The following is a 27171-nucleotide window of genomic DNA, read 5'->3' as shown; positions in this document are numbered from 1 at the left end:
CAACTCAAAAAAATTGTGGCAAATGATTGCCTTAATTTTTTTAAGTTCTGGTAACTTGTTCGGGTTTACAGTGTAAGTATGTCTTCTTGGGTTCAAACAAGGATGACTGCTTCCCCAGTCCTTGACTCTGGCAGTAGGTTTAGCAAGTGCCCCATGCATTTTCCCAATCCCCCAGTCAGAGCCATGACCTATACTTTTTGCCATGTCAAAACACTGCCTGTGTTTTGTTATTTTGTGTAAAGTTGACCTACTTCTGTGAACCCTGCTTTATGGCCGGCAAATGAATTGTTTTACAGTTTCTTTTCCTGTTAAAAGAAACATTGGTAACACTTTATATTAAGATTCCTTAACAAGCTTTGTTAACCCATTAACAAGCATTATAAATTAATTTATAGGGTGTTAGTAAGACATTTATTAGTACAATAAGTCTAATAAGGTTTATTAAATTACTTAGTTAACACATTTACAAGCATTATTATTAGGATGTTTTCAAGATGCTAATGATGCATTTACTGATATTATAGGTGCCTAACAAATGTGTCAGTGTTAATAAGCTTAATAAGATTTATTAACAACCTTTGTTGACAAATTAAGAAGTATTATTATTGTTTGGGGTTCTAGTAAGATATTTATTAGCATTATAGATGTCTCACACAAGCCTAAGTGTTCATAAGCTTGTTAAAGCGTGTTAGCTTTAGCATGGCTCCTGTAGGTTTATTGTCTTCGTTCTTCAGAAATGACTGGCTTGTGCAACTTTCTTGTGGACTTTGAAGCAAGGCAACAGTGGTTGAATGCAGTTGGCATTGAATGCAGAGAACTGTCTCCTGGTGATGGGATTTGCAATGAATGTTTCACTCAGGATAGATGCTAATACTTTATCCAATTAGCTATGATGCTACTCATCCAACACCAGTATACAGTGATCCCTTGCTATATCACGGTTTACTTTTCACGGTTTCGCTACTTCACGGATTTGGATTGTGCATTGTGTTCTGCATTCTGATTGGCTAAAAAGTCACTCAGCGAGTAGCTCAAGAATGGGACCCTTTGATGAGCCGTTCATTACAGTTCTCCAACATAATCGATGGGGGGCATGTCGGTGTATAAGGATCTTTAGCAAAGAAGAAAAAAGAGCGACAACAACTGCCTATCACTATGTTCCTCTCCCGAACAAACACACCTGCAGCTGCACCGCGGGCTTCAGAAGGAAAAAACGCTGCAGAGGATGCAGCGGCTCAGTATGAAGAGCAGTGAAAAAGAAGACCGGTGTCACTATCTGTCCCACTGTACTTTATTTTTTTCATAATCATTTTAAATTTTCCTCCGTTTAATCCACTCGGGTCGCGGTGGGCGGGGCTAATCTCCGCAATTTAAAGCCTTCTGTTCTTATCGATGATTGAAATTATTATTTGACAGCACACTACAGAAGTTATTTGTTGAAAAAACGTTTCTAAAGTACTTTTATTTGTTAAAAAAACAATTGATTTAGCCTGTTAAATGGTTTGTTCTTTCTTTTCAATGTATAATAGTGAATTTCATTGTATAATAATTGTAAAAAAATAAAGGTTTCTTCTTCACGGGTTTTGCTTATCACGGGTTCTATTTGGAACGTAACCCCCGCGATAATCAAGGGATCACTGTATATGTTTTTAACCAAAAAATTCATTTGTCTGAATTAAATTATTATATCTTTTACAGAACGATTTGTGTATGTTTAGTCTGACTTAATGTCATAAAGTTCTTTTTACAATCTTTATGCTTTGTGGTTGTTTGTGGTAAAATACGTCCACACTTTAGATGAGGTGCTGCAAAACAATTAATAAACTATTAACAAAGTTAATTAATACATTTGTAAAGCTTATAAGCAGTTTAGTAATATGGATTTAGAAGACAATGGTCTGACTTTAGATGTTAATAAATCTTATCAACACTTTCAGGTATTTGCAAGACATCTATAATGCTAATAAATATCTTACTAGCATCTGACACATTAATAAAGCCTATTAATTTGTTAAGTTAGTTAATAAAACTTATTAAGCTTATGAACACTAAGGCTTTTGTTAGACATCTATAATGCTAATAAATATCTTACTAGAACCCCAAACAATAATAATACTTCTTAATTTGTTAACAAAGGTTGTTTATAAATCTTATTAAGCTTATTAACACTGACACATTTGTTAGGCACCAATAATATCAGTAAATGCATCATAAGCATCTTGAAAACATCCTAATAATAATGCTTGTAAATGTGTTAACTAAGTAATTAAATAAACCTTATTAGACTTATTGTACTAATAAATGTCTTACTAACACCCTATAAATTCATTTATAATGCTTGTTAATTGGTTTTACAAAGCTTGTTAAGGAATCTTAATATAAAGTGTTACCGAAACATTCATTGGCTAAGTGATTTATATTAACTGAAGCAAAAAATTAAGTTAGATCAACAATGTAAAAAGTTTATCTTTCCAACATCCATATGTGGTCTTATCACCCTCTCATGGTGGAAAAAGTATTATCTGAGCTTCTTCATCCACTAAATCATCTTCAAATGGACACACCATGCTGCTTCACCTCTCTGTAAACATATTAACCTTCAACTAAACCTGCTCCAAACCAGCTTATGTTCAGAGCATGAGTTGCTATGGCAACTTGACATATCCTGAAACATACCTCCATTTCTGGAACCGAAAGCTGAGGTTATCCACTTCCTTAGCCTCAAACTTACCGTGGGAGCTAGCATAACCTGCTTTCTGGAATATCCCTCATGGAAGGCTTCTCTCTTCCATCTTCTCGGCTCCACCCGCAGGAACTTCAGATGCTCCAGTTCTTTCACCTGCAAAGGCAAAAACAGTCTTGTAACTAAAAACGATCCGCTTCCAGAACCATATAGATGCAGACGATCCTTTTCGACCCCAGCCTCTTCCTTCAGAAAATGCCTCCTGAGAAAACTTGAAGAACGCTGAAAGTTCTCCAAGTTCAGAGTTCCATAATAGGTTTGTTCCAGAAGCAGGGCCTCCAGGTCCACGCTAACCTGCTGCTGGACAAACAGATAGTTGAGTGAAGATTGTATTTTTATTAATTATTTACAGTCTCAGCATCAGCAAGCCGCCTTGAACTCAGTATTTTTATGACAAATATGTTTAGGTCTCTGCATCAATGACAGAGGAACTTTGTTTTTGACAAGAAAGTAGTCATTTTAAATATACAGAGAACTAGACTAAAATGTTTGACAAATTGACTGACTTGTTACATTAGGCTAGCCTGCTCTGGACCATGCCAACTTCAAAAAACACATACATACTCAGAGAATCCACGGCCACTACCAGAACAGCAGAGATTCCCGCCACATGGACAGAAGATCCAGGTAATCTTATCTACAGAAGATCATCACCTGCCTGTGACAGTCACACCTCCATTCCAGATGCATTAAATGACCTCTAGGCTGTTTGAGGCTCAGAACGACATGACGGCGAAGAACACCTCCTGACCATCTGGCTCGCCATGAGGAAGACTCCATGAAGAGGTAACTCCCAAAGGTCTGCTGAACCAAACAACATTCCTGACAGTGATCAGAGATTCCAGAGGAGCTGGTAAATGTCTGCAGTCTTGGAAATCTTACTTGAAATGTCATGTACCATGCTATTCTTAAGCTTTTCAGAGTAAACTATATCCATATATGTGATAACATTTGGCATATGGCACATTAAAAAACAATATATTTCAATTAAATATGAGTTTCTTTCCTGAACTCTTTTCCAACCTGGAAGTTGATCTCTGAGACTCCGCCTTTCACTCGTTGTGGGTGCCGCCCATTTCAACCTAGAGTCAGCCTCGGCCGCGTGTCTGCATTTCTCCCATGAAAACAACTTTTGCAAACATGGATGTACATATTGTGCATATAAAATGAAAGTGTTTCTGCTGATCACTGCTAGCTCCACAAAGAAAGTGTGTGTGTGTTAGCCGAAGGGGGTGGGGGGGGGTGGGGGTGGGGGTGGGGGGTGAAGCACAGACGCTTCCTGAAAGGGGCTGTTCCTCACTTATCTATGTCACAATGTGAGAACCCACACATTTTCATGGATTTGGAAGGGCTGGTGCTTAGTGACCCGGTTTTTAGAGAAATATTTAGAAATGTGTGAATGGATGAAAGAACCACTTTGGGGTTGTTGTTTTTTTGTGAGGAATTAACATTATAGTACGCTTTAAAGCTCAAAAATGTTAATTTTTCATGATGTATGCCCTTAAAGTATCAACTTTTTTTAGTAATCCTAATATTTTGTTAAATTAACAAAATAGTTTCAAGCACAGTAATAGAGGGGAAGAAAGAATTTGAAAGAACTGGACAGTCAGACAGCTAGATATTCAAGTCTAGGATGAGGTAACAAACAGATGCCTACCAGACAGTCAGGGGGATCTCTGGTTCTGCTTTGCTTGGTGAAGCTCTGTGATCTGGGGCTTGGAGTTGTTATCTTGAGTTGAAAGCAGGACTCAGAAGGCTGGGTTGCTAAGCGACTGTAAATGGGGCTGAGAACACATTTCATAGATAAAAACACCTGTTGTCAGAGACATGTAGACTAGAAGACAGACAGCAGCACCAGAGCAATATTTCAGAAACAGCTGAATTTCAGGAGCAGAAGTCCAGTAGGGGAGGATGTGAGCCCAAGATCCAGCACTGGTTGGACTTCCAACTAAATTCTACAACTTTGTCCCCACAGAGCCAAAATCTTTATCTCAACCAACTGGACTGACGGACCATGGTCAGCACCAGGTGCTGCCCTCTCCCTGAGGCAGCCTGTCCAAGGGGTGGGGGGTGGACGACCAGGTGGGCCCTGACCATGGTGTTTTCGCAATCTGGTTTCTGCTCTGCTCTGAATGTCAAATTAAAGAAATTCAATGAGGTGCAGGTTTATGCGTTCTTTGTGTGGTTTATTTGTACTTCTGTTGTTTTAACGTGGTTCATTTGTGATACATCTACTTAACTTTTACATAAAGAACCACGGCTTTTCTCCCTTTTTTCACAAATATACACATATGACCAGTTTTTCTCCATGGACAATGTAAAAATTGTATGTAGCGACAGTGTGATATGACCTTAAATCTGTGAGATCAGCAGGCAACACGTGGGGCCCATTTACACTGCATGGTTCAAGTAACCCAATTCCGATTGTTTTCCTCTCATCTGGCACAGACTGGATATGACCGGTGAACGTGTAAGCAGAGAAAAGCGCATGGATTCCGATTTTCGCGAACGGATTCAGGCCTCGTTCATTTGTGGAAATAAATCAAATACAAATCGGATACGTGCATTGTAAGCAGACAAATCCGATATTCCCCTGTAAATGCGAGTCGTACGTCAGTGATGTCAACTCAGGAGACCACCAGCTGAGATCACATGACTTATTAAGGTGCTTTTGTGCGCTGATTTTGCTGTTCGAGGACAGCTGGAGCCCCATCAGCATGTTACCTTTCAGCCTCAGGCTTCAGACCGTAGTCGGAAACCGCTGTTATTTCCGGTCCGGTCCCAGTCGGGACGCAAACAGTAACTAATCAAGCAGGACACCTTTGCCCTGCTTTGCCATTTGGACCAACACGCATATTCTAAATGTGCTTTTATTACTGTTATGATTATTATTAAGGGTCTGCTCGCTCATAATTTATTTAATCCGTGCGGTCAGTGCTTTTTTTCTTGGCTGCAAGGACCGTGAAGAAGGATTATTAGGCTAATAATACATGCTAAAAACATTGGCTGTGGGAGTACTTAAACCTCCGTGCGGGCAATGCCACAATGAGCATATTGGATGTAAACGTGGGATTTACATCAGCCTTTATTATGTCTGGACACAACTGGAAACACAATTTCATATGATGGTTTACACTTTCTCAGATCTGTATAGCAGCACTTCCTCCTTCGGCGATCCAGCTCCCGGTCTGAAGACAAAACTAGTCCTGGGGAAAGTTTTGACGAACCGCTGTGCGCCCAAAGGCTGTCCGCGGAAGGCAGAAATGCTGCTACGTAGTCCTCAGAACGTGATGGTTTTAGCATTGTATAGTGTAACTGCAAAAATTGCATAAGGGTCACTTTTAAAAGATGATGTAAGCGGGTCATCAAAAAATCGGATATAGTCAGAAAGTCGGATTTGGGCATCAAGACCTGCAGTGTAAATGCAGCCTTTCAGTGATACAATCACCGTTTACCACCTGAGAGTGGAATATACACATCTCTGGCAACAGAACAGGAACAAATATTACCTTGAATTAAAAACAAAACATATATTTTTGACTCAAATCAACTGGATCTTCATCCAGTTGATCAGAACTGCATCCCATTCATGTCCTTCAAAGCATTTTGTGTTTGAGTCAGAAAGAGAAAACTGGTCTGGACTTTTTCAAATTGGAGCCCAGGTCTTTTTTGATACGCTTTATTTATTTCTCTGATACAGCGCGGCTAAGAAAATTTAGTTAAATGTCATGGTGCCTCTGGGAGTCCTCCCCCTCCCCTCTCTGCTCTGCTCTCCAGATTGGACCCAGCTGTTGGCACTCACCTCATCACCAGCCAGCTCTACTTAACCCTTGTGCTATCCTAGGCACTTTAACTATGGGAGTTGGGTCATCTAGACCCACTAGACAGTGCACTGAACCTTTTTTCTTCAATGATTTGTGATCTTCACTGGTGTCCATGGATTACATGAAATATTTCCAGCTTTATCCACCTTTGAGAACACGTCAATGTAAGGGTGAGGTCATAGAATAGCACAAGCGGAACCCTCACCAGCGTTCATCACCAGTTCATTGCCCCTCTATGGACCAATTCCATGTGTGCCGACCTGAGTTGTTGCTCTACACCAGGGGTGTCAAACTCATTTTCACCGAGGGCCACATCAACATAGTGTCTGTCCTCAAAGGGCCGGATATAACTTAAACATGTAACTAAATGTACTGAAAACAAATGTAACTGCTCCTTAGTTTTAAATTACTCATTTATCTATTTATTATAACTTAGTGACAATTGCAGTTGCATAGAAAACATATGTTTGCTTGTTACTCTAGCATAAATCCTTTTACATTTGATTCTGTCAGGTTAGGTTATATGGATAGTGTTTAAGCAGTGGCGGTTCTACCCTGAATTACTCCCCGGGCGAGGCCCTCCTCTAGCGCCCCCCCCCCCCCCCAATAGAGTCACTTTGTCCATTTATTGTAACTGAAAATACAGTTAGGAAATATTTAATAAACACAAACAATCTGAAATAAATATTATAAACTACAAATCACACTAATAATACACTAAAATAAATGTAACTGCAGCACTAAGAACAGAAAACTCTAACTAAAACCTAACCTTTGTGGCCTTCCTGATGCAAGCTTGTCAATAACATCATCATATGAAATCTGCTCCCCCCCTGAATGATTGATACTAACAACAGCAGGTTAGTGAGTTGCTCCTGAGACATTGGTGATCTCAGGTATGACTTGATCAACTGGAGTTTTGAAAAGCTAACAGCAGCAGCAGCAGCAGCAGCAGCTGCAGCAGCAGCTAGATGCACGCAGCAGCAGCAGCAGCATGGTAGCATGCTGCTGCAGCTGCAGCTGCTGCTGCTGCTGCAGCAGCTGCAGCAGCAGCAGCAGCAGCATGCTACCATCACAGCTTATCTAACATTATGAACTAATATACAACAATAAACCACAACAAAAACGTTGTGTTACAGTAGAGCAGACAGACACACGAATCATAACTAATGTTACAAGTTAAGGCAGAGCAAACATTTAAGAATAAATATCTTAAAAATGACGTTATTTGCAATATTTGGGCCTACTTCAGTTTTGGTCATGATAGACCAAACAAGAGATTTTTCCTCTGCAACGTTGTTGTTGTAGGGCAGGTAGCATTCGAATTTAGAAAACGTGCATCTAGCTATGCGATAATACCCTTTTCTTTGTCTCTTTTCTCCTCTTCTTCTCTTTTCTTTCTAAATTGGGCACCAGCTTTGACCTTTTTTCTCCATATTTCAGATGTTTTTGCATTTAGCATAAATGTCCTGACATAGGTATCAAGTCTGTCGACTAAACAAACTGTCATCTAAGTGAAGAATTTTTTTTTGTTTTCCCATTTTTTATTTGAAATAACCAAAAAAGCATGATTTTTTTATACCTTTTTTATACCCGCAGCCCCCCCCCCCTCCCGTTCGTCAAACATTTCCAGCAGGAGCGCGTGCAGCTGCACCCAGGGGCGCTAATTCGCTACATGGCGGCGCAATTTTTATTTTTATTTTTTCATCAAGCACTGAGCCGCGGCCCGCGACCGTTGCCCCCCTGGAAGAAGATCCAGCCAGGTTTGCGCATGCGTTTTGTGCTCCGTGCTCACCTCAGCCTGCACCCTTCACCCCGCGCCCCCTCCCTTCTCCTTCTTCACCCCGCGCCCCCTCCCTTCTCCTTCTCACACACATTTGCGTCTACTTCTCAAAGACAACAGGGAGCGCAGCTGCGGGGCGGGGGCGCCGCCAGGTTTCAGGCTGTTACAAACTCTGTGATATAAGTAAACCAATAGTGGTGCATAAAGTATTTTACAAGAGCTGAGCCGCTGGTGCCGCCCCTCCGTCATTTTTCCGCCCCGGGCGATCGCCCGTATGGCCCGTGCCTAAAACCGCTACTGTGTTTAAGTCCTAATGTATATTTCCCATATTTCAAGTCTGATTACCCCTAGATATATATAAATACACACCAATTTTTATTATTACTTAAAAACTTTTATGCTCTCGCGAGCCACATGAAAGGACATGGAGGGCCGCATTTGGCCCCCGGGCCTTGAGTTTGACATATGTGCTCTACACCAACCAGCAGAAAATCCTGAAATCCTTAACCTCCAGCCTTAGCCTTCGAGCTGCCCCATGACTACAAGCCACGTCACGACTCTGAGCCCTGCCACGACTCCAAGTCATGCCACAACGCAAAGCCAAGCCAAGACTTCAACTCACACAACTCCTACACAACTCTCTTCACCGTTCACACTTACCCTCTGGTCATCATCCGGTCACTATCTACAATCTGGGACAATAAATCATTTAATCCAGTTCAATCTCTTGTTTTCTTTCCGGGTTCCAGCAACTGGGTGTGCTCAGCCTTGCTGATCATGACATTAAAGTTTCAACTCTTTTAAAAAGAAAAGAGAGAGTCCCATAATCTGATCAGAAAGGCGGGTTCTGTTATTGGCTGCAAACAGGAAACATTTGAAGCAGTGATGAAGAAATCACTGATAAAGCTTTTATCCATAATGAACAACCCTGACTATTCTCTCCACCACTTGCAGAACAAACAGGGGAGCTCCTTCTCTAAGAGGCTCAGACAGCTCCGCTCAAAAACTGTACGATACCCGAAATCCTACCCAATACAATAACACTTTACAATAACTCACAGTGTAATAACTTTTGCACATTTTTGCCTGTGCCGTTTGTAAATACTTTTTAAATTAAATTCCTTTTTTTCTTTTATGATTACAATGCTACTGTCACGCATACGTTTCCCACGTGTGGGATCAACAAAGTTCTTCTGATTCTGATTAAATCCCGTTTATGGGATGAAAAAAAACGCAACGCTTCCATTCATCTATAGTCTGTTTTTAATGAGAAATAGAGTAAAATAATATTTCAATAATTAGGTTTAACCTTTGTGCAATCTTATATGACCCCACCCTTACATTGACGTGTTCTCCCTACCATGACAAAGGTGGATAAAGCTGGAAAGATTTCATGTAAACCATGGACACCAGTGAAGATCACAAATCATTGAAGAAAAAAGGTTCAGAGCACTGTCTAGTGGGTCTACATGACCCAAGTCCCGACGTTAAAGTGCCTAGGACAGCACAAGGGTTACAGTCATTTAAAGAAGTTGACGTGAATATTTATGCAAATAACTGCAGAAATTTACCCCAGTTCGATCATGGGTTTATGAGAAAACAAATGAATGGAAGATGGAAGCTCAGTTGAGATAACCGACTCCTTTTGTTCTTCTGCTTTTGTCCTCTTGTCTGTCATCTACTGTTAGATACATGTAGAAATATGTCCCATTTAACATCTTGTCTGTCACATGGTTTATAAGCTTTGTTTAGCATTAGATTCTTCCCACAATTATTCAAATCGCAGGGGAGGAAGAATTGTTAAGTAGGGGTGCACAGATCGGGGCTAAACCGTGGTCCGTACAGATCACTAGCCACGGATTGCACCCCTCTTTCCCCCACCTCACCCATGAATTGTTAGTTTGTGCATCAAATTCCCATCCACCGCTCTTATTTTAACATGCGTCAAAACCTGATGCTCCCACCACTTGTGGGAGGAGCTACCATCAAAAGTTTTTCTTGCCCTTAAAATGAAAGACACTGGAGAGGTTGAGAGATATGGTTTATTTTATTTTTTGAAGAGCTGTACAAAAGGCGTTAGTCATCCCATCTCCATGTCTGGGTACAACTAAAACAATCTCTTAATATGTGAACGACATATGTGAACGACATATTTCCACAGCGGAATTTCCACATCTCTGTGACCCAGTTTGAAGAATTGCGGTCCCGGCCCTCTGGAAGGAGAAAGCCGCTGCTCTGCCTGTGAGAGGGGGTTTATGGTAGCAAAGAGCATAGTGAAAGATTTTAAAGTTGTAAATTCCGGCATCCCTTGCTACTCTGACTTTTTGTAAAAAAAAATGATTTTTGTTTTTCCAAGATGCACCAGAATGCGCCGTTTATCCCTTATGCTGTCATGGATGACCCCACCCTTATACTGACGTGTTCTTCCTACAAAAACTGATGGAAAATAATGTCAGCTGCACTTATTAGATGTACATAGCTGCATTGGTCGAACGTATTCCAAGTGCGTCAAAGGCTAAATCTGTGTGAATTGATCACGATACTGCTTTGGGGTTTGTTTTTGTGAGGAATCATAATACACTTAAAAGCTCAAAACAATGATTGCACTATGGGGCAAAAAAGTATTTAGTCAGCCACCAATTGTGCAAATTCTCCCACTTAAAAACTGAGAGATACATGTGACTATCATCATATTTATACCTTAACTATAAAAAAACAAAATGGGGGAAAAAAATCCAGAAAATCACATTGTCTTGATTTTTAAAGAATTTCTTTGTAAATTATGGTGGAAAATAAGTATTTGGTCAATAAAAAAAGTTCAACTCAATACTTGTTTATATACCCTTTGTTGGCAATGACAGCAATCAAAAAGTGTCTTTAATTCTCCACAAGATTTTCACAATCTGTTGCTAGTATTTTGGCCCATTCCTCCATGTAGATCTCCTCTGTCGCTGGGCAAAACAGACTTTCAACTCTTTCAAAAGATTTCTCCCTCATCTTTAGTGGGAGAATTTGCACAACTGGTGGCTGACTAAATGCTTTTTTGCCCCACTGTATTAAGCAGCGCATTTTCATAATTCAAAATAAGTACGGCCAAGAGCAATCTGAAAATTGATCTGACCTGTGACTCTAAAACCTTGACACAATCCGAATTGTGAGCTTTGAGATCCGTTTCACCTCGAGTAGGGAGCATTGTCACTTGAAAGCTGTTTCTGCTGTGTGTGAGTTAACATGTGATATTTGAGATGATAAATTTGCCTGAAACTTTTGCTGCATTCTGTACAGGTAAAAGGCTTTTCTCCTGTGTGAGTTAACATGTGAATCTTGAGATTATAACCTCGAGTGAAAGTTTTGTGGCATTCTGTACAAGAAAAAGGCTTTTCTCCTGTATGTGTCAACATATGTTCTGCAAGAATAGAGTTTTTTCTGAAACTTTTGCTGCATTCTGTACAGGAAAAGGGCTTTTTGTCTGTATGCGTTAACATGTGATCTGTAAGATAAGACTTTTTCCTGAAACTTTTTTTGCATTCCTTACAGATAAAAGGCTTATCTCCTGTATGAGCCGACATGTGATCAGTGAGACAAGAGCTTTGCCTGAAACTTTGGTCCCATTCTTTACAAGGAAAGGATTTTTCTCCTGTATGAGTTAACATGTGAATTTTGAGATTATAGCCTCGACTGAACGTTTTATGGCAATCAGTACAGGTAAAAGGCTTTTCTCCTGTATGTGTTAACATGTGATCTGTGAGATGAGTACTACACCTGAAACGTTTACTGCATACTTCACAAGAAAAAGGCTTTTCTCCTGTGTGAATTCTCATGTGTTTTGTAAGATTGGAATTTAAGCTGAAATGTTTTTTACATTTTTTACAGGTATAAGGCTTCTCTCCTGTATGGATTCGCATGTGATACTTCAAACCTTGAGTAGTAGTACAACTTTTTCCACACTCTTTGCAAGAATATTTCTTCACTTTACTGTTTCTTTGCGTTGGTTTCTGTGGGTCTGTCTCTTCATCTGTAGTAGATGTTGATTCTTCACGTTGGCTTCCTTCTTCATCCTGACAATCAGTTACATTAAAGCTCTGTTGATCGTTCAAATCTGCTTCACTGTTTTCATCTTCCTCATAAGTAGGAATCTCCATCAGGGTATCAGTCTCCTGCTTCATATCAAGCTGCTCCTCATCCTGACTAATGCAGAGTTCCTCCTGCTCCTCTTTAATCATTGGAGGTTCTGGTTCTTCCTGCTCCTCTTTAATCACTGGAGGTTCCAGTTCCTCCTGCTCCTCTTTAATCATTGGAGGTTCTTGTTCTTCCTGCTCCTCTTTAATCATTGGAGGTTCTAGTTCTTCTTGCTCCTTTTTCATCTGTGGAGGTTCTGGCCCCTCTTGTTCCTCCTCCTTGCCACAGGGGTTTTTCTCCTGGTTTCTCAGATAAAGTTGGGGGAGGTCTGCAGTGACAAAAAGCAAGAGTAGAAATGTTAACTGTTTTTTTTTGTCAAAGACAGCATATTTACCTGCCTAAAGACATTCACCATTCCGAGGTGTAAAAAGCAGTGGGAAGAAGCTAACTTAAAAAAATTCTACCCCTATTACACAGTGGGGTAAATAATTAATTAATTATAATTATAATTTTCAATTAACCATGAGAGACAAAATGAGAATAAAATCTTTATTTGTAGATGATGGTAAAAATAAGTATTTGGTCATCTGGTTCTCTTAGACCTGTAACTTCTTCTGTAAGAGGATCCCCTGTCCTCCACTCGTTACCTGTATTAATGGCACCTGTTTGAACTTGTTATCTATATAAAAGACATGTCCACAACCTAAAACAGTCACATTCCAAACTTCAAAATGGCCAGGACCAAAGAGCTGTCGAAGGACACTGAAAACCAAATTGTTGACCTGTACCAGGCTGGGACAACTGAATCTGCAGTAGATAAGCAGCTTGGTGTGAAGAAACAAAAAATCCTGAAAATCATTTTCAACGAATTTATTTGTAAATTATGGTAGAAGATAAGTATTTGGTCAATAACTAAACTTTGAGTGAACACTTTGTTATTGACTGCAAATACAGCAGTCAAACATTTTTTATAAGTCTTCACAAGGTTTTCTCAAACGGTTGCTGATATTTTGCCCCATCCCTCCCTGCACATCTCCTCTAGGGCGGTGACCATCCAGTGCCCTAGATTTTAAAAGCAATTTGCAAACCATGCTCACTACTTTTTTGATGTCAACGATTTCCTGATTCGATATGAGCATTTTATGAAGACTATATGAATCCACTGTGTTCTGAGGATGAAAACGTTGATGGTTTATTAAAAAATACATGTAAAATAAAATATTTTTTTCTCATTTTGTCTCTCATAGTTGAGGTACACCAATGATGACAATTACAGGCCGAGTTGACTAGAAAGGCAAAGTGTTACTACACAATTGATTTAAAAAGATGCTTCCATACATGTGTTTAAAACTGTGGCTAATAATCTGTATGAATCATGGTTCACCCATGATCTGTTGGACCCGTTATGGATCTAGTTTTCTACAAGTAGGATGCATCGGAATAAAGTGGAACAAGGAGCTTGTGGTCTGCCATTGAAGGTTCAATGTAACACCTGCAAGCTTTTTCAAATGATATTTTTTTAGTGTGCTGCTGATTCACAATGATTTGAATACAGAATTTCTCAAACTAGGCTTCATTTTCTTTACACTATCCTCCATCATCAGAAAAAAGCTCAAAGAACATGTTAGAAAAAACACACAAAATTTTTTTTACCTGGAGTGGGGCCTTTAACTTTTTAATCTTTACATAATTATCCAGGGGCCTCAAAAGTCTTCAGAGTAGGAGGCTACTGAGAAGAAAGGAGGCTACCACCCAAGCACACTGGAAAACGTTTAAAATTTGGGGCCTGTATATGCATTTTCTGGACATCTGGGGGATTATTTCAGATGATTTGAAACACCCGAGCAAAACACTTTTTTAAGCACAAAAATGTGGTATATGGCGAGTACCCCTTTTACTTTTACTCACTAGACAGAAAAACATTGTTGCAATTGGTGAGTGTTCGTTTCGGACCCTGAACACATGGATTATTTGCTGTGAGGTACTAAATGAAACTTTTGTTCATCATCAAAAAGTAGACGGCGTCTAACTCACTCACAGGTGGTGAACTTACGCCGGGTACTGGCAACTTTTGAGGCCCCTTACCATAATCTGGTTTTTACCCTATAACCAGTTATTTAGAGTTTTCCATCAAAAGTGCAAATCATAAAAAAAAAAACACAGTGGAAAATAATCATGTTTATTAGCCCTTCTATTAGTGAATTTATTTTTCTGCCTTTCTGATCACAAAGAAGCGCACGCCATATGAGACACCCCCCACCCCGTCTGTTAATTCGCCTCCGTATAGCGTTTGGCTTCGTCTGATGACGGAATGAGTGAGAAGAAGCTAATTTACACCCCTATTACATAGTGGGGCAAAAAAGGATTTTATCAATGACCAATTGTGCAAGTTTTCCCACTTAAAAAGATGAGAGAGGCCTGTAATTGCCATCATAGTTATACCTCAACTATGAAAGACAAAAAAACAAAAACAAAAAAAAACCCAGAATTTACATTGTCTGATTTTTGAAGAAATTACTTGTAAATTATCGTGGAAAATAACAAAAGCTCTACTCAATACTTTGTTATATACCCTTTGTTGGCAAAGACAGCAGCAAAAAATTGTCTTTAATTCTTCACAAGGTTTTCAAAAACTCTTGCTAGTATTCTGGCCCATTCCTCCATGCAGATCTCCTCTAGTGCAGTGATGTTTTGAGGCTGTTGCCGGGCAACCCAGACTTTCAACTCATTCCAAAGATTTTCTATGGGATTTAGATCTGCAGACTTGCTATGCCACTCCAGATCTTGAAATGCTTCTTACTACTTGTTATCCGAGTAGTGTGTTTGGGATTGTTGTCATGCTGAAAGACCCAACCATGTTTCATCTTCGAGGCCCTTGTTGAAGTAGGGTTTCACTAGTGATGCACAATAATGACTTTTTACAACCGATACCCGATATTTTCCTGCCTCTTGTAGCCGATACCGATACTCAATATTTAGTCAAATGTTTGTTTTTAATATTTAAAGAGGTTTTTAAATGTCCATCAAAAGAAGCAGTTGATATTAGATGTAAAGAAAAAATAAAGATGTCAGTACTGACATCTGAGTAGGTTTCATTGCTGTTGAATATTGGTATCGAAGGACAACCAAAAATTGGGGAGGACAACCAAGTTTACTTGCCAGGTTGTCCAGAGGACAACCATTTTCCCCCTTATTTCTAACGCTGAATAACAACAATACAGTAATAAAGTAAAATAATAAAGAATCAATCACAGTTCTTTTGCAGAAAACCATTTATTACTGTTGTCCTTCCCTCCGTTACACCACACATAAACGTGTTCCCCCAACACTCTTGCGCTGCACGCACTCCTTTCTCTTTCCTCCTACACGCATAGCACTCATTCTACAACACCTATATAGTTACTTCATTTGTTAGATAGTTTTTACTCTTATTTGTTTATAAAGAATACTGCGTTGTAATTATTAATTCCATCACAGCCCTAGTAACAAGTACATTTTTCAATACAAATAAAGTCTGATATAATAAAGTGCAAAAGAAATAGTTTAATCTTAAAGTGCAAATTTTATTGTTGTTTGAAACCTAAGTGCAAAATAATAACTATAAATTTTTTTGATTTGCAAAATAAATGTTTGCTCATAGAAATAAACTTTTCCAAAACAGACATTCAAGCATTTTACAAACAAGAATGAATGAAAGAAATAAACTGCCACAATTACATTTTGTTTGTTTTTTCTGTTTTTAACTGTGGTTGGATCAATTGGAAAATTTTCCTGACAATAAGTAGCATCTCTGCTTTCTGATGGGTTAGGTTACCTGTTGATTTGTTTCATCCAGCACATTTGCAACAGAAGAGTAAAAAACGCTCACTATCAATGCTAGTGCAGGGCACTGACAGCTATTTCCACGCCAGCCCCACAGTTTGTTTTTATAATCCAGAATGAGCGCTAGTGCCAGAAATGACGGTAGTGCCACATTACCTAATGATCTACATCAGGGGTGTCAAACTCTTTTTTTGTTCGGGGGCCACATTCAACCCGTCTGAACCTTAAGTGGGCCGGACCAGTAACGTAAAAGCAAAATAACAGCTTTGTTTTAGTTTTTTTTTATTTAATTTGAAAGCATGCCTCAACCAACATGGTAGCCTAATCATTTCTTATTGCACACTTTCACAGAGGCCAAGGGATCTTAAATAAAATTAATTTTACTTAAAAAAAAAGGTCTATTCAATTTTATTCAGACTGAATATTTTACATCTGACACTGAAGCAATCCCAAAAATAAACCCAAGGGGGGCTACGGAAATGAAACACCTGCCTAAAATGTAAATGTCCAAACCATTATAGAATTACACTCAATAAACTTGCAAACATTTGTGAACATTGGAGTTTTGAGTTAACCTCCCCTTCTCTCCTGAAACTTCACCCGGGCATCAATGTCAGGATTCAAATCCTGTGCAGCAACACATTTACTGTCATTCAAGTGTGCAAAACACAGTGGCCTGCCTTCATCCTGACTTTTAATGGGGTGCCATCAGTGACCAAACTGACGTCACGTGACCAGTTCACTCCAACATTGTCCAGCACAGTAACTAGAGTGCTGACTGGGTCATCAGGTTTTGTTGTGTCCAACAACTCAAGAAACTTCGCTGTGACGTCTCTTCAACACATCTAATAAATATGCACAGCTGTATATATCTGTGATGACGATGCTTTCATCAATAGCGACTGAAAATGCAAAAAATGACTGGAATCCTTCATTTCTCAGAGATGTTGGATCTGTAATTGTGATTCTTGACAGACTTATGCTAGCAAAGGTCGACTGCTTTTTGGGATACAACCTTTCTGTAGCCTTCTGCATTTTTTAACAAGCTCACCATCTAAAAATGGTTTGGATGTTTGCGCCAACTTGTTTGCAATAAGCTAGCTAGGTGTCACTGCTCCATCACTGACATCACAGCTTCCGTAAATGCAGACAGTTATTTATCAGTCCAGCCAACGGTTGATAAATCTTGTTTTTTCTTAACTGCAAATGGTGAAACTTTTCTTTACGGTGTGTTTCATTGTGGTGCTGAAAGTTATATTCTCTGAGCACTGAGACCTGTTGATGACATACCAAGCATGCATGTTTTGAATTCAGCTCTGTGAACAAATAAAAACTGCCACTTTTTCTGGAAAGCTTAGGACTTCACTTCAACCTTTTTTTCTTTTTGCCAACATTTTGGTCTTTATTGTGTCACTACTGATGGTTCTTATAGCAACGTAACATTGTGAGGCTCACAGGGAACCGAACTTTGCTTTTGGCATATTCAGAGATTTTCTGTTTCTCCTGTTTTGCTTTTCCTTTGCTCCCCCTAGTGGCGGAATTGCGCATTTCGGTTATTTCTTTAAAGAAAATCATAACTCGCCACAGGAATGGACTAAAAATGGGCTTTCTTTTTTAAACATCCTTTTGATTTTTACTCTGCATGTCTGGGCAAGACTAAAGCACCTGGCGGCCGGAACACGGCCCGCGGGCCGTATGTTTGACACCCTGATCTACATGAAAGTGTGATCAAACTGTTTTTGAGGAAAGAGAGGAGGATGGATTTTGCCTTCAAATAATATGATTTTTTTGATGAGTGAAATGATAAATTACGGAGCCCCTAAAGGGCCATTGATAAAAAAAAAAAAAAAATGGAGGAAAAATTTTTTTTTTGAAGTAAAAAAAATTTTTTTCGAAGTAAAAAAATTTTTTTTTGAAGTAAAAAAAAACAAAAACTAACTGGTGCGCACCAGTTAGTTTCAGGTGCGCACTAGTTAGTATCAGGTGCGCACCAGTTAGTATCAGGTGCGCACCAGTTAGTATCAGGTGCGCACCAGTTAGTTTCAGGTGCGCACCAGTTAGTTTCAGGTGCGCACCAGTTAGTATCAGGTGCGCACCAGTTAGTATCAGGTGCGCACCAGTTAGTTTCAGGTGCGCACCAGTTAGTTTCAGGTGCGCACCAGTTAGTTTCAGAAGATATCAGATGGTTGACCTGCCTGCTTATTGTGCACCATGTAGCTACAGTTGTCTTGAGAATGGCTAAAGTTGAGGATATGGACCTTGTAAACTTTCTGAAAACACGAAATATCACTGACATTGTCATAATGTAACCTGAAACTAACTGGTGCGCACCAGATACTAATTGGTGCGCACCAGATACTAATTGGTGCGCACCAGTTAGTTTTTTTTTTTTACTTCAAAAAAAAATTTTTTTTACTTCAAAAAAAAAAATTTTTTCCTCCATTTTTTTTTTCTATCAATGGCCCTTTAGGGGCTCCGTAATAAATATCAGAATTATCATTATTTTCAATGTTTTGTGCTGGCTGTAGGTGCTTAACGAGATTTGTTTATCGTTTTGTTTATTCAGTTTATTTAGAGGCCTTTATTGTGGCTACAGGAATTTTAAAAGTGCAATGCAAAGCTCGTTTCTGCATTGTAAAATGGTTAATCAGACGTAGCACTACTCAAGGCTCACGTGTCTGCCTCTGATTTTTTCCCTTAATGATAGAAAATTTAATTTGAAAACTGCATTTTTGTGTTACTTGTGTTGTCTTTGACTCATTTAAATGTGATGATGGAAAACATTTTAGTGTTGTAAACATGGAAACAATAAGAAATCTTAAAGAGGGGCAGAGACTTCCTCACACCACTGTACATCATAATACAATAAATTGGAAGTCTAATCTCTACTTTAAATACAACGTATATGTCTGAATCTAATAATTGTTACTCAAAATCTGTGTATCTATTATGCCGTTTTTAGCCTAAAGAACGAAGAAAAACAACATTTTTTTGGACATAGTTTCAGAAGAGGTGCAGGAGTTCATTAGAAACTCACTTATGGGTTGTGGGCGGAATTGTTGGTATGAAGAAAGGCTGTCCTAACTTTCTATTATCCATTTGTTTACAGTCTCTCCCACTAGCTTATCACTATGGTTAAGATAGTTAACATGATAACCCAGTAAGCTAACATTACTGGTGAAACAAAAACGGCAGAGATATCGGAGGCAGAGATAGCAGCTCAGAGGAAAACATGATAGACGTTCATGGATCTATTTGTCTGCAGGTGGATGCAGTGAACAAACCTGCTATGTGTAGCTGAAGCTGCGGGTTCCAGCTGCTATCCAGCAGTCTGCGCTGACGACAGAGCTCCTCCTCGTTCTGGACGATGGTTCCTTCAGCAGCAGAAAGTTGTTCTCTGACAGAACCTTCCTGAGGTTCTGAAGACATGGTTCCTGCTCCGATCTTCAGCTCCAACTCCCACAAACACCGCCGTCCTCTTCACTGCAGCTCCGATCGATCATCTGCTAGTCTCACAATCACAGCAATCCACGTTGTCTTTCCGTTCAACACTTCTTCACTCATTTACGACACTTTGGAAAATGTTGAGAGTTCCCACACGAACCACGTATCGTCCCTTCTGTCCAAAAACCTCACAAACGTCCCACCAAAACACCACTGTCCTCTCAACACAAGCTAACGCTGCTAGCCTGCTAACAAGCTAACACTGCTAGCGCCTCGCGCTCTTCTTCTGTGGTTTATTGGCGTCTTGCAAACAGCTTTATGGCGCATTAGCGCCACCAGTCGGTCTGAAGTATGAATGAACCTCCACCTCCTGCACTAACACGACACATCAGTCATAGTGTTCCGTACTCTCAAAAATCCAAGCAAATGTCTGTGACTCGATTCAGTACTTATAATACTTAACTCTATATTGAGATACATTTTTTAAAAGGATTAAACTGCAGCTGAAAATTTACAAACACAGAAAAAGAAGAAACAGAACAAACTCAGAACAGAACAAAATCAACTTGTCCTATAATGGTTTTGATCATCAGAGTCTGTAGACAGACGATCATGATGATCAGATGTTTGCAGCTGCTGCAGCTTTCAGCCTGGAGCTTCTTCAGATGAAGCAGTGATGCTGGAAACAGCCTGGAGATGTTGTGAGTCCATCACAGGGTTTGGTCCAAAGCTCCAGTCCAGCCTCTCACCTCCTCCACCTTCCTCTTTGAGGCAGCAGAAGCTCCTCCTCTTCTTCAGCTGGATGATGCTTTTGTCCACTTTCAGCTGGACCATGACATCATCACTGACCATGTGGCCTAATGGACAAGGCGTCTGACTTCGGATCAGAAGATTGAGGGTTCAAGTCCCTTCATGATTGGAGACAGTTGGTGTAAACAGAGTGAGAAATCAGTCAGAGCATTTTCTCTGTTTGATTCCCTATGATTTGACATCTAGATCCACATCGGAATCACAGTCAGAATCTCATCAGCAGGAAACCTTTCTTTCTAAGGAAATAGAAAACATACAGTTTTTTAAATGTTCCCTCACACATGCACCACTTTTTCTAGTTCCTTGCAGCTGAATTCTTTTCCTGCATGTGTTTCCTGCTGTGAAATCTCATCTGGTTTTCATATTATTAGTTTGATGAAAACTTTTATCAAATTCTTCACAGAAAAAGGCTTTTCTCTGAAATGAATCCTCCAGAACTCTGAGATGTTCCTTCAAGATAAACTTTGACCTCAGTCTTTACAGAAAGGACCTTTGTCACATGGATCAGTTCTCCTGTGGACAGACACACTTCTACAACTTTTCCAGACTCTCCACAGGAAAGTCTCTTCATTTTTTTGGGGTCCTTTGAAAAAATCATAGTCACTCGGACGTTCTGTAGCAACAGGAAGGAGATGTTAGACCTTCGTTCACAAAATTCAGGACTGCTTGTGGTTCCTAGAATTAGTAAAAGTACAGTTGGAGGTAGAGCGTTTAGCCACCAAGCCCCTGTTTTATGGAATAATCTCCCAGCTCATGTAAGAGAGGCCGACTCAGTTTCTACATTCAAAGTTAGGCTTGAAACATTCCTCTTTGGACAGGCTTATTGTCAGACTAGTTAGTATTCAGAGAATATTGACCTTACTGTTAATTTGTTTAAATTAATCTAAACAATAAAGTTGTTAGTAGGCTGCTAGAAGTTTGAAGCTGGGGAAACTATGGTGCTCTGGGGTTCTGTCCTCTATTCTCATCTACTTCTACTCTCCCTCTCTCCTCTATTCTTGATCATTATTCATCATTTAGTTCTCCATGCCTCTGTTTGGTGCAGTGTGATTCATGTACTGTCCCTCTTTCCCTCTACCCTCCTGGGGTGCTTCCAGAATCCAGTTGGCTCTTCTGTGCTCCTGTTCCTGACCGTGTACCTCGTCTCTGCTCCTGCTCCTACACCTGGCTGTGGATCCTGAAGCTCGTCTGCTGGACTTTATATATGTAGTTGTAGATTTAGATAAGTTAATTCTTCTCTAAGAGTTCTGGTAAATCGCCTGTCCGTCCTGGGGGAGGATCCCTCCTTCATGTGGGCACCCCTGAGGTTTCTTCGTTTTTCCTTACCGTCTAAGGGCAGGGATGCCAGTTTGAATTAAGTCTGTTTAGTTCAAGGTTAGTATTATCCTATGAATTCAATGCATTTATGATCCTTTTTAATTGTATGTTTACGTTACAACTACCGGCAGGGCCGGCTGGTCTTCTGGGGGCCCTAAGTGAAATTTAATTTGTGGGCCCTCTAACTGATCAGCAGCACCAAAAAAACACAACTGTTGTTGTGATATAAATGAGATATCTCTATTAATACATTTGTGAGTTATTGTTGCTGCCGAAGAATTGAATACAGTAAATTGCCTGCATGTTGGATGCACATTTAGTGGTGCACAACAAATTTTAAATGCAAAGAAATAAATATGAATGACAAATGTATATAGATATATAAATATATATTTTTTAATGTAACATTAGGCACTCAACAAATGACATTCCCAAAACTCCAACTTTTAAAAACAGCAACTTAACAGAAAATCAAATAACGATAAAACAATCCAACATAAAGAACACAACAGCTCAATGAGGGGGATTCTGGAAAGTCATAGTCTTTCTCAGTCTGAAAAGGACCTCTTTGCACCAAATCCATTCTTTCTGGATCAGAGAGTGGTTGGTCATTCAGCTGGACCAACTGGATTTGAGGTACCGGTAGGTGGAATCTTGGATCCAGTCTGCTCCTCTTCCATACACGCCTCTCTTGGAGCCTCTGGAACATAAGAGACAGAACTTCAATAAAAGCAAACAGTGAAAAGTAAAACAGTCAAATGTTTCCCCTTTCAACAGTAGAAGTGGTGACAACAGTTTCTTCTGCAGCTAAAAAACAAGAATTATTATTATAGAATAATCACGGATAAAGCCAATAAAATATCTATAGCAGAATATTAATATTGGCTCATTTAAAATCTGTGTGCAGGTTTTTCACAATTTCATGATCTTTTTATATATTTATGAGAGATGTATTGTTTGATTATTTGCATGAGGTGATATTTATTAATTTAATTATGAAGAACTTGGGACTCCATTCTCTTCAGCTGCTGTTTATAAATATAAGGGGTTATGCAGACACTGTTTTTTTTTATTACTTTACATGCTATAAAATTACCTGAGATTACATCCTTAGTGATGACAAGAACATCTTGGGATGTGGACGCTGCACCACCTCCAATACGTTATGAGAGCAGAAGAAACTGTCGGCTGAGACCGAACCGTGCAAAACATCACCATTATGTAGAATCAAAACTGCAAAATACAAATAAGAAATTAATGTACCCATTTATAAATAATAAATGTGAACACTAATTTGAGTATAAATGGAAATATAAGTTTTTATAAATGTCTTTATCAATTATTTTACGTTCATGATTTTAAAATTAGTACATTTATTTTGTATATCATTTATAAATGAGAACATTTATTTCCTATGTATTTGGCAGTTTTGATTCTCCATATTTCATGCCAATGCAAGATTTTAAGACACATTCAATGTTGAAAAAGTCAGACTACCTGACCTGCTATAATAAACAGCAGTTTTTTAATGACATAAACCGGAAAATGCAGAACGCACTGAATATGTTAGCAAAACAATTAAACAATACGATTATAACATGAGTTAAAACATTTTTCAGCCACCATACCATAATGATCTTGGAAACTTGGATATCAGAATTATTTTCGAGTTTTCCATTGGAAATGACGGGGTTGTTTATGTGCAATCTTCACCTCGGATCGATTAGTATTTGACGTAAATTGCGCAGCTGCACCGAAAGGCAGGATAATGTATAAATACGGCTCCAACATCCTCCAAACTTACCTTGTGATTGATGTTGAAGTTCATCTTTTTTCAGCTCCTAATGGTGGATAAAGTATCTTTGGCATGAAGTTGTCTTGTCGCTTTGATCAGTGTGATAAAATGTGCTCGTTTTTTTCTTTTTCCCAACTTTCCCAACAAATGCACACTGTGTATGGCTCAGATGGAATGATGTTGACCAATCGTTGCTAAGAGGGGCGTGACGTCCTTATTTGGGTTGCCAGATTGGTTCAGGTGTGTTGAAGGGGGGATCACAAAAGTGCAGGCAAGTTTCTTTTGCACAACATTCAGAGCAACGTTGGTACGGAAATTCTATCAAATGGGTTGCCAGATTTGGGTCTTTCTTTATTTCATTTACTTCGCCACTTCGGGGCCCTGGTGATGACGGGGGCCCTACGCGGCTGCGTAATTCGCGTATAAGGAGGGCCGGCCATGACTACCGGTACGAAGCCCATTGAGACAACTGTTGTTGTGAATTTGGGATATACAAATAAAATTGAAGATCAGCCACTAAACCTCCACAACTCTGTCATTTCCTTTCAGGAGCTCTGAGCTCCATCTGTCTGCAGAGATGCTGAGCTCCTCAGCTGCTGCAGCTCCCACAGTCACATGAAGGTCTGCAGCTGCAGCAGGAAGTCCAGATGTTTGCAGCTGCTGCAGCTTTCAGCCTGGAGCTTCTTCAGATGAAACAGGGATGCTGGAAACAGCCTGGAGATGTTGTGAGTCCATCACAGGGTTTGGTCCAAAGCTCCAGTGAAGCCTCTCACCTCCTCCACCTTCCTCTTTGAGGCAGCAGAAGCTCCTCCTCTTCTTCAGCTGGATGATGCTGTCCTCCACCTGCAGCTGGACTATGACATCATCATGTGGCCTAATGGACAAGGCGTCTGACTTCGGATCAGAAGATTGAGGGTTCAAGTCCCTTCATGGTTGGAGACATAAATCAAAGAAATTAGTTCTTTTGAAGTAAGCAAGCAATCTGTGCTGGTATGGTTCCTTGTGATTCACTTCTACGTCACAGTTTGATTAAATTCATAAAATTTAAAAAACAGATCCAGTTCTGAGAAATGACCATAGTAATGAGTCTGTCAGAAATGTGAAATAGTGAATAGAAGAGAAAAGAAAATGACAACAAATGACAGAACAATCACCAAAAAAGAATTAAGCTGATCTGCAGACACAGGAAATAACAGGTTCAATTCACAGCATCCTTCAAGTTCTGAATGAAAGAAAACCTTCTAGTAGGAGACCCTGGAAGACACCACTGCTAACACAAAAGAAGAATATCCAGCTGGATGATGTTGTTCTCCAACTGCAGCTGGACCTGGATGTTGTCACAGACCATGTGGCCTAATGGACAAGGCGTCTGACTTCGGATCAGAAGATTGAGGGTTCGAGTCCCTTCATGGTTGTTGGATTACTGTCAGAATCTGAAATCATTATATCCACCTAACTATCAATAATTCATTAATATGAGTGCAGTGTCTGTTCACTTTTTTCAAATGAGAATCTCTGCATATGGTTTTAGTTCAAAAGCGTTTAGATCGTGAAGAGAAGAAAAATCAGGTACATTAGATGCAGCTCTGAAAAATGACCAAAAGGAGTGTCTTGGAGTATGTCAGAAAAGTGTGACAGATCCTGAACCTAACATTTGACAGCCTCTGAGTTCTCTGTAAATGTTGAAGTATCTTTGTTTCTTAGGCCTCAGGGCCAAAACATTCTTAAAGCTCAATGGGTCTGCAGTTTTGGAAGATCCTGATCCTGTCAGGAGAAGCTGTTCTGAACTTTCTTTGAAACATCAGCTGGAGATCAGGGGGGTATTCCAGAAAGCAGGTTATGCTAGCTCCAATGGTAAGTTTGAGGCTAAGGAAGTGGATAACCTCAGCTTTCTGTTCCAGAAATGGAGGTATGTTTCAGGGAATGTCACGTTGCCATAGCAACTCATGCTCTGAACATAACCTGGTCTGGAACAGGTTTAGTTGAAGGTTAGTTTGTTTTCAGAGAGGTGAAGCAGCATGGCGTGTCCATTTGAAGATGATTTAGTGGATGAAGAAGCTCAGATAATACTTTTTCCACCGTGAGAGGGTGATAAGACCACATATGGATGTTGAAAAGAGAAACTTTTTTACATTGTTGAGCTAACTTAATTATTTACTTCAGTTAATATCATTATAAATCTTTTTTTTTTAGTTTAGTCAGTTTAAAAATAACACGTAGTTTTCAGACAGTTATTGTACTTTCATTCAAATTAGTTCAATTAAGTAGGTGTAACTTTGGGGCTGCTGTTAGATCGGCACCGCAAGGGATTGTGGGATACCATTTCCTTTGCCTGTCTGGACGGATTTGGGTTTAAGTGTGGGTTTTTGACCAAATGTGTTTAGTTGTTTAGATGTTTAACTGTGTTTTGCTGAATTATTTTGTCCTACTATGCTTAAGTTTTTGCACCATGAGTGAGAGGGAGGGAGAGGATGATGAGTTTATATAGCAGCCCTACTCACAAGTAAAGCAATGATAAAGATGATAAAGTACTTAATGAATTTATGCACTCTTTGCATATTGTTTTGTTCTTTTTATTGTTATACAAATACGTATATCTGCTGGCTCAAACTTAGACATATGAGAGTTCAGGAATCATAATTAAGATGGAAAAAATATTAATTGAATTGGAGTAATATGACATTTAGTTATATAATTGTGTAAATTTGAGCTGTATAAACAATTATTGAGTTTTAAAGACATAAGAAATTAGGTCACACACAGAGACACACTCAACCTAACCTCAAAACCATGAACACCTGTAATCAAAATGTTTATCACAATTACTATCATTATTATGTCTCTTCTTTTTTACTTTAAGCAAAAATTTGACCTCCGCCACATTTGCAAAAACTTATCAAAATGAGCACACACCTAAAAAAATGAATTTTCGGCATGTGCATTATACCTCAAACCCCAAAGATGATGACATCACTGCGAGTCATCCCCATAACTGAAACCATGTCCAGAGGAAGGGGAGATGTGCAGTTGAAGAGCTGCACTAATACATAATTACACTTCACAAGAAAAGCTTTTCTTTTTTTACTTTGCATCCATAAAGTGTGGTTATATTAAAATATAAAGGCATCCGCTGAGAAACAAAAGATGAAAACATAAAAAATAAGTTTTCTAAAAGCTCCAAATGCTGAGATTACCTTCCAAGAAAAACTCATTAGGAGCTCAGAGACCTAACAAAACCAGAATAAGGTTTGAATGTTTCTGTAGATCTGTACTGAGCCTCACTGCTGGACTCTGATAAGAAAACCACACAGAAGCAGTTTGTTTGCTTCAGTCTTCTTCACAGCTTCTGATAGAGGTCTGTGTTCTCACCCCAGTCCAGAGTTTACCAGTCAGAACTAGACCTGACCTGCAGCCCGGAACCAGGATGTCCAGGACCAAAAAGAACCTGCTGCTGAGTTGAGGTGTTTGCTTGTGCCCCTACCTTTATTTTGTCCCTCCTTGGACTAATGCGGGA

At 39.5% G+C, this 27171-nt stretch overlaps 1 protein-coding gene and 2 non-coding genes across 4 annotated transcripts in view; 2 read left to right on the top strand and 1 right to left on the bottom strand.

Moving 5' to 3' along the window:
- Positions 1 to 20062, bottom strand: part of LOC110013798 (uncharacterized) — a 65358-nt gene extending 45296 nt beyond the window's left edge. Inside the window, exons 1-2 of one of the 2 annotated variants that reach the window (XM_020709902.3) lie at positions 19576 to 20061; positions 10375 to 12797 (exon numbers count right to left, since the gene is read on the bottom strand). In XM_020709902.3, coding sequence (XP_020565561.2) covers positions 11524 to 12797; positions 19576 to 19720 — 1419 coding nt within the window. In that variant the 5' untranslated portion in view covers positions 19721 to 20061 and the 3' untranslated portion in view covers positions 10375 to 11523. Of the gene's footprint in view, positions 1 to 10374; positions 12798 to 19575 lie in introns of those variants that run through there. The other variant, XM_023962633.2, reaches the window with a different exon arrangement.
- A 519-nt stretch (positions 20063 to 20581) lies between these two features.
- On the top strand, positions 20582 to 20654 carry trnar-ucg (transfer RNA arginine (anticodon UCG)). The gene has a single exon. It is a non-coding gene; the product is annotated as a tRNA-Arg (tRNA).
- Positions 20655 to 24999: 4345 nt separating this feature from the next.
- trnar-ucg (transfer RNA arginine (anticodon UCG)) lies at positions 25000 to 25072 on the top strand. The gene has a single exon. It is a non-coding gene; the product is annotated as a tRNA-Arg (tRNA).
- The last annotated feature ends 2099 nt before the right edge of the window (positions 25073 to 27171 follow it).

Source organism: Oryzias latipes, chromosome 2 (genome assembly GCF_053564925.1).
Source record: "Oryzias latipes strain Hd-rR chromosome 2, Olatipes_Hd-rR_3.1".
Classification (NCBI taxonomy): Eukaryota; Metazoa; Chordata; class Actinopteri; order Beloniformes; family Adrianichthyidae; genus Oryzias; species Oryzias latipes.
The sequence above is the reverse complement of the archived record's forward strand: the minus strand, read 5'-3'. Positions and strand labels throughout refer to the sequence as shown.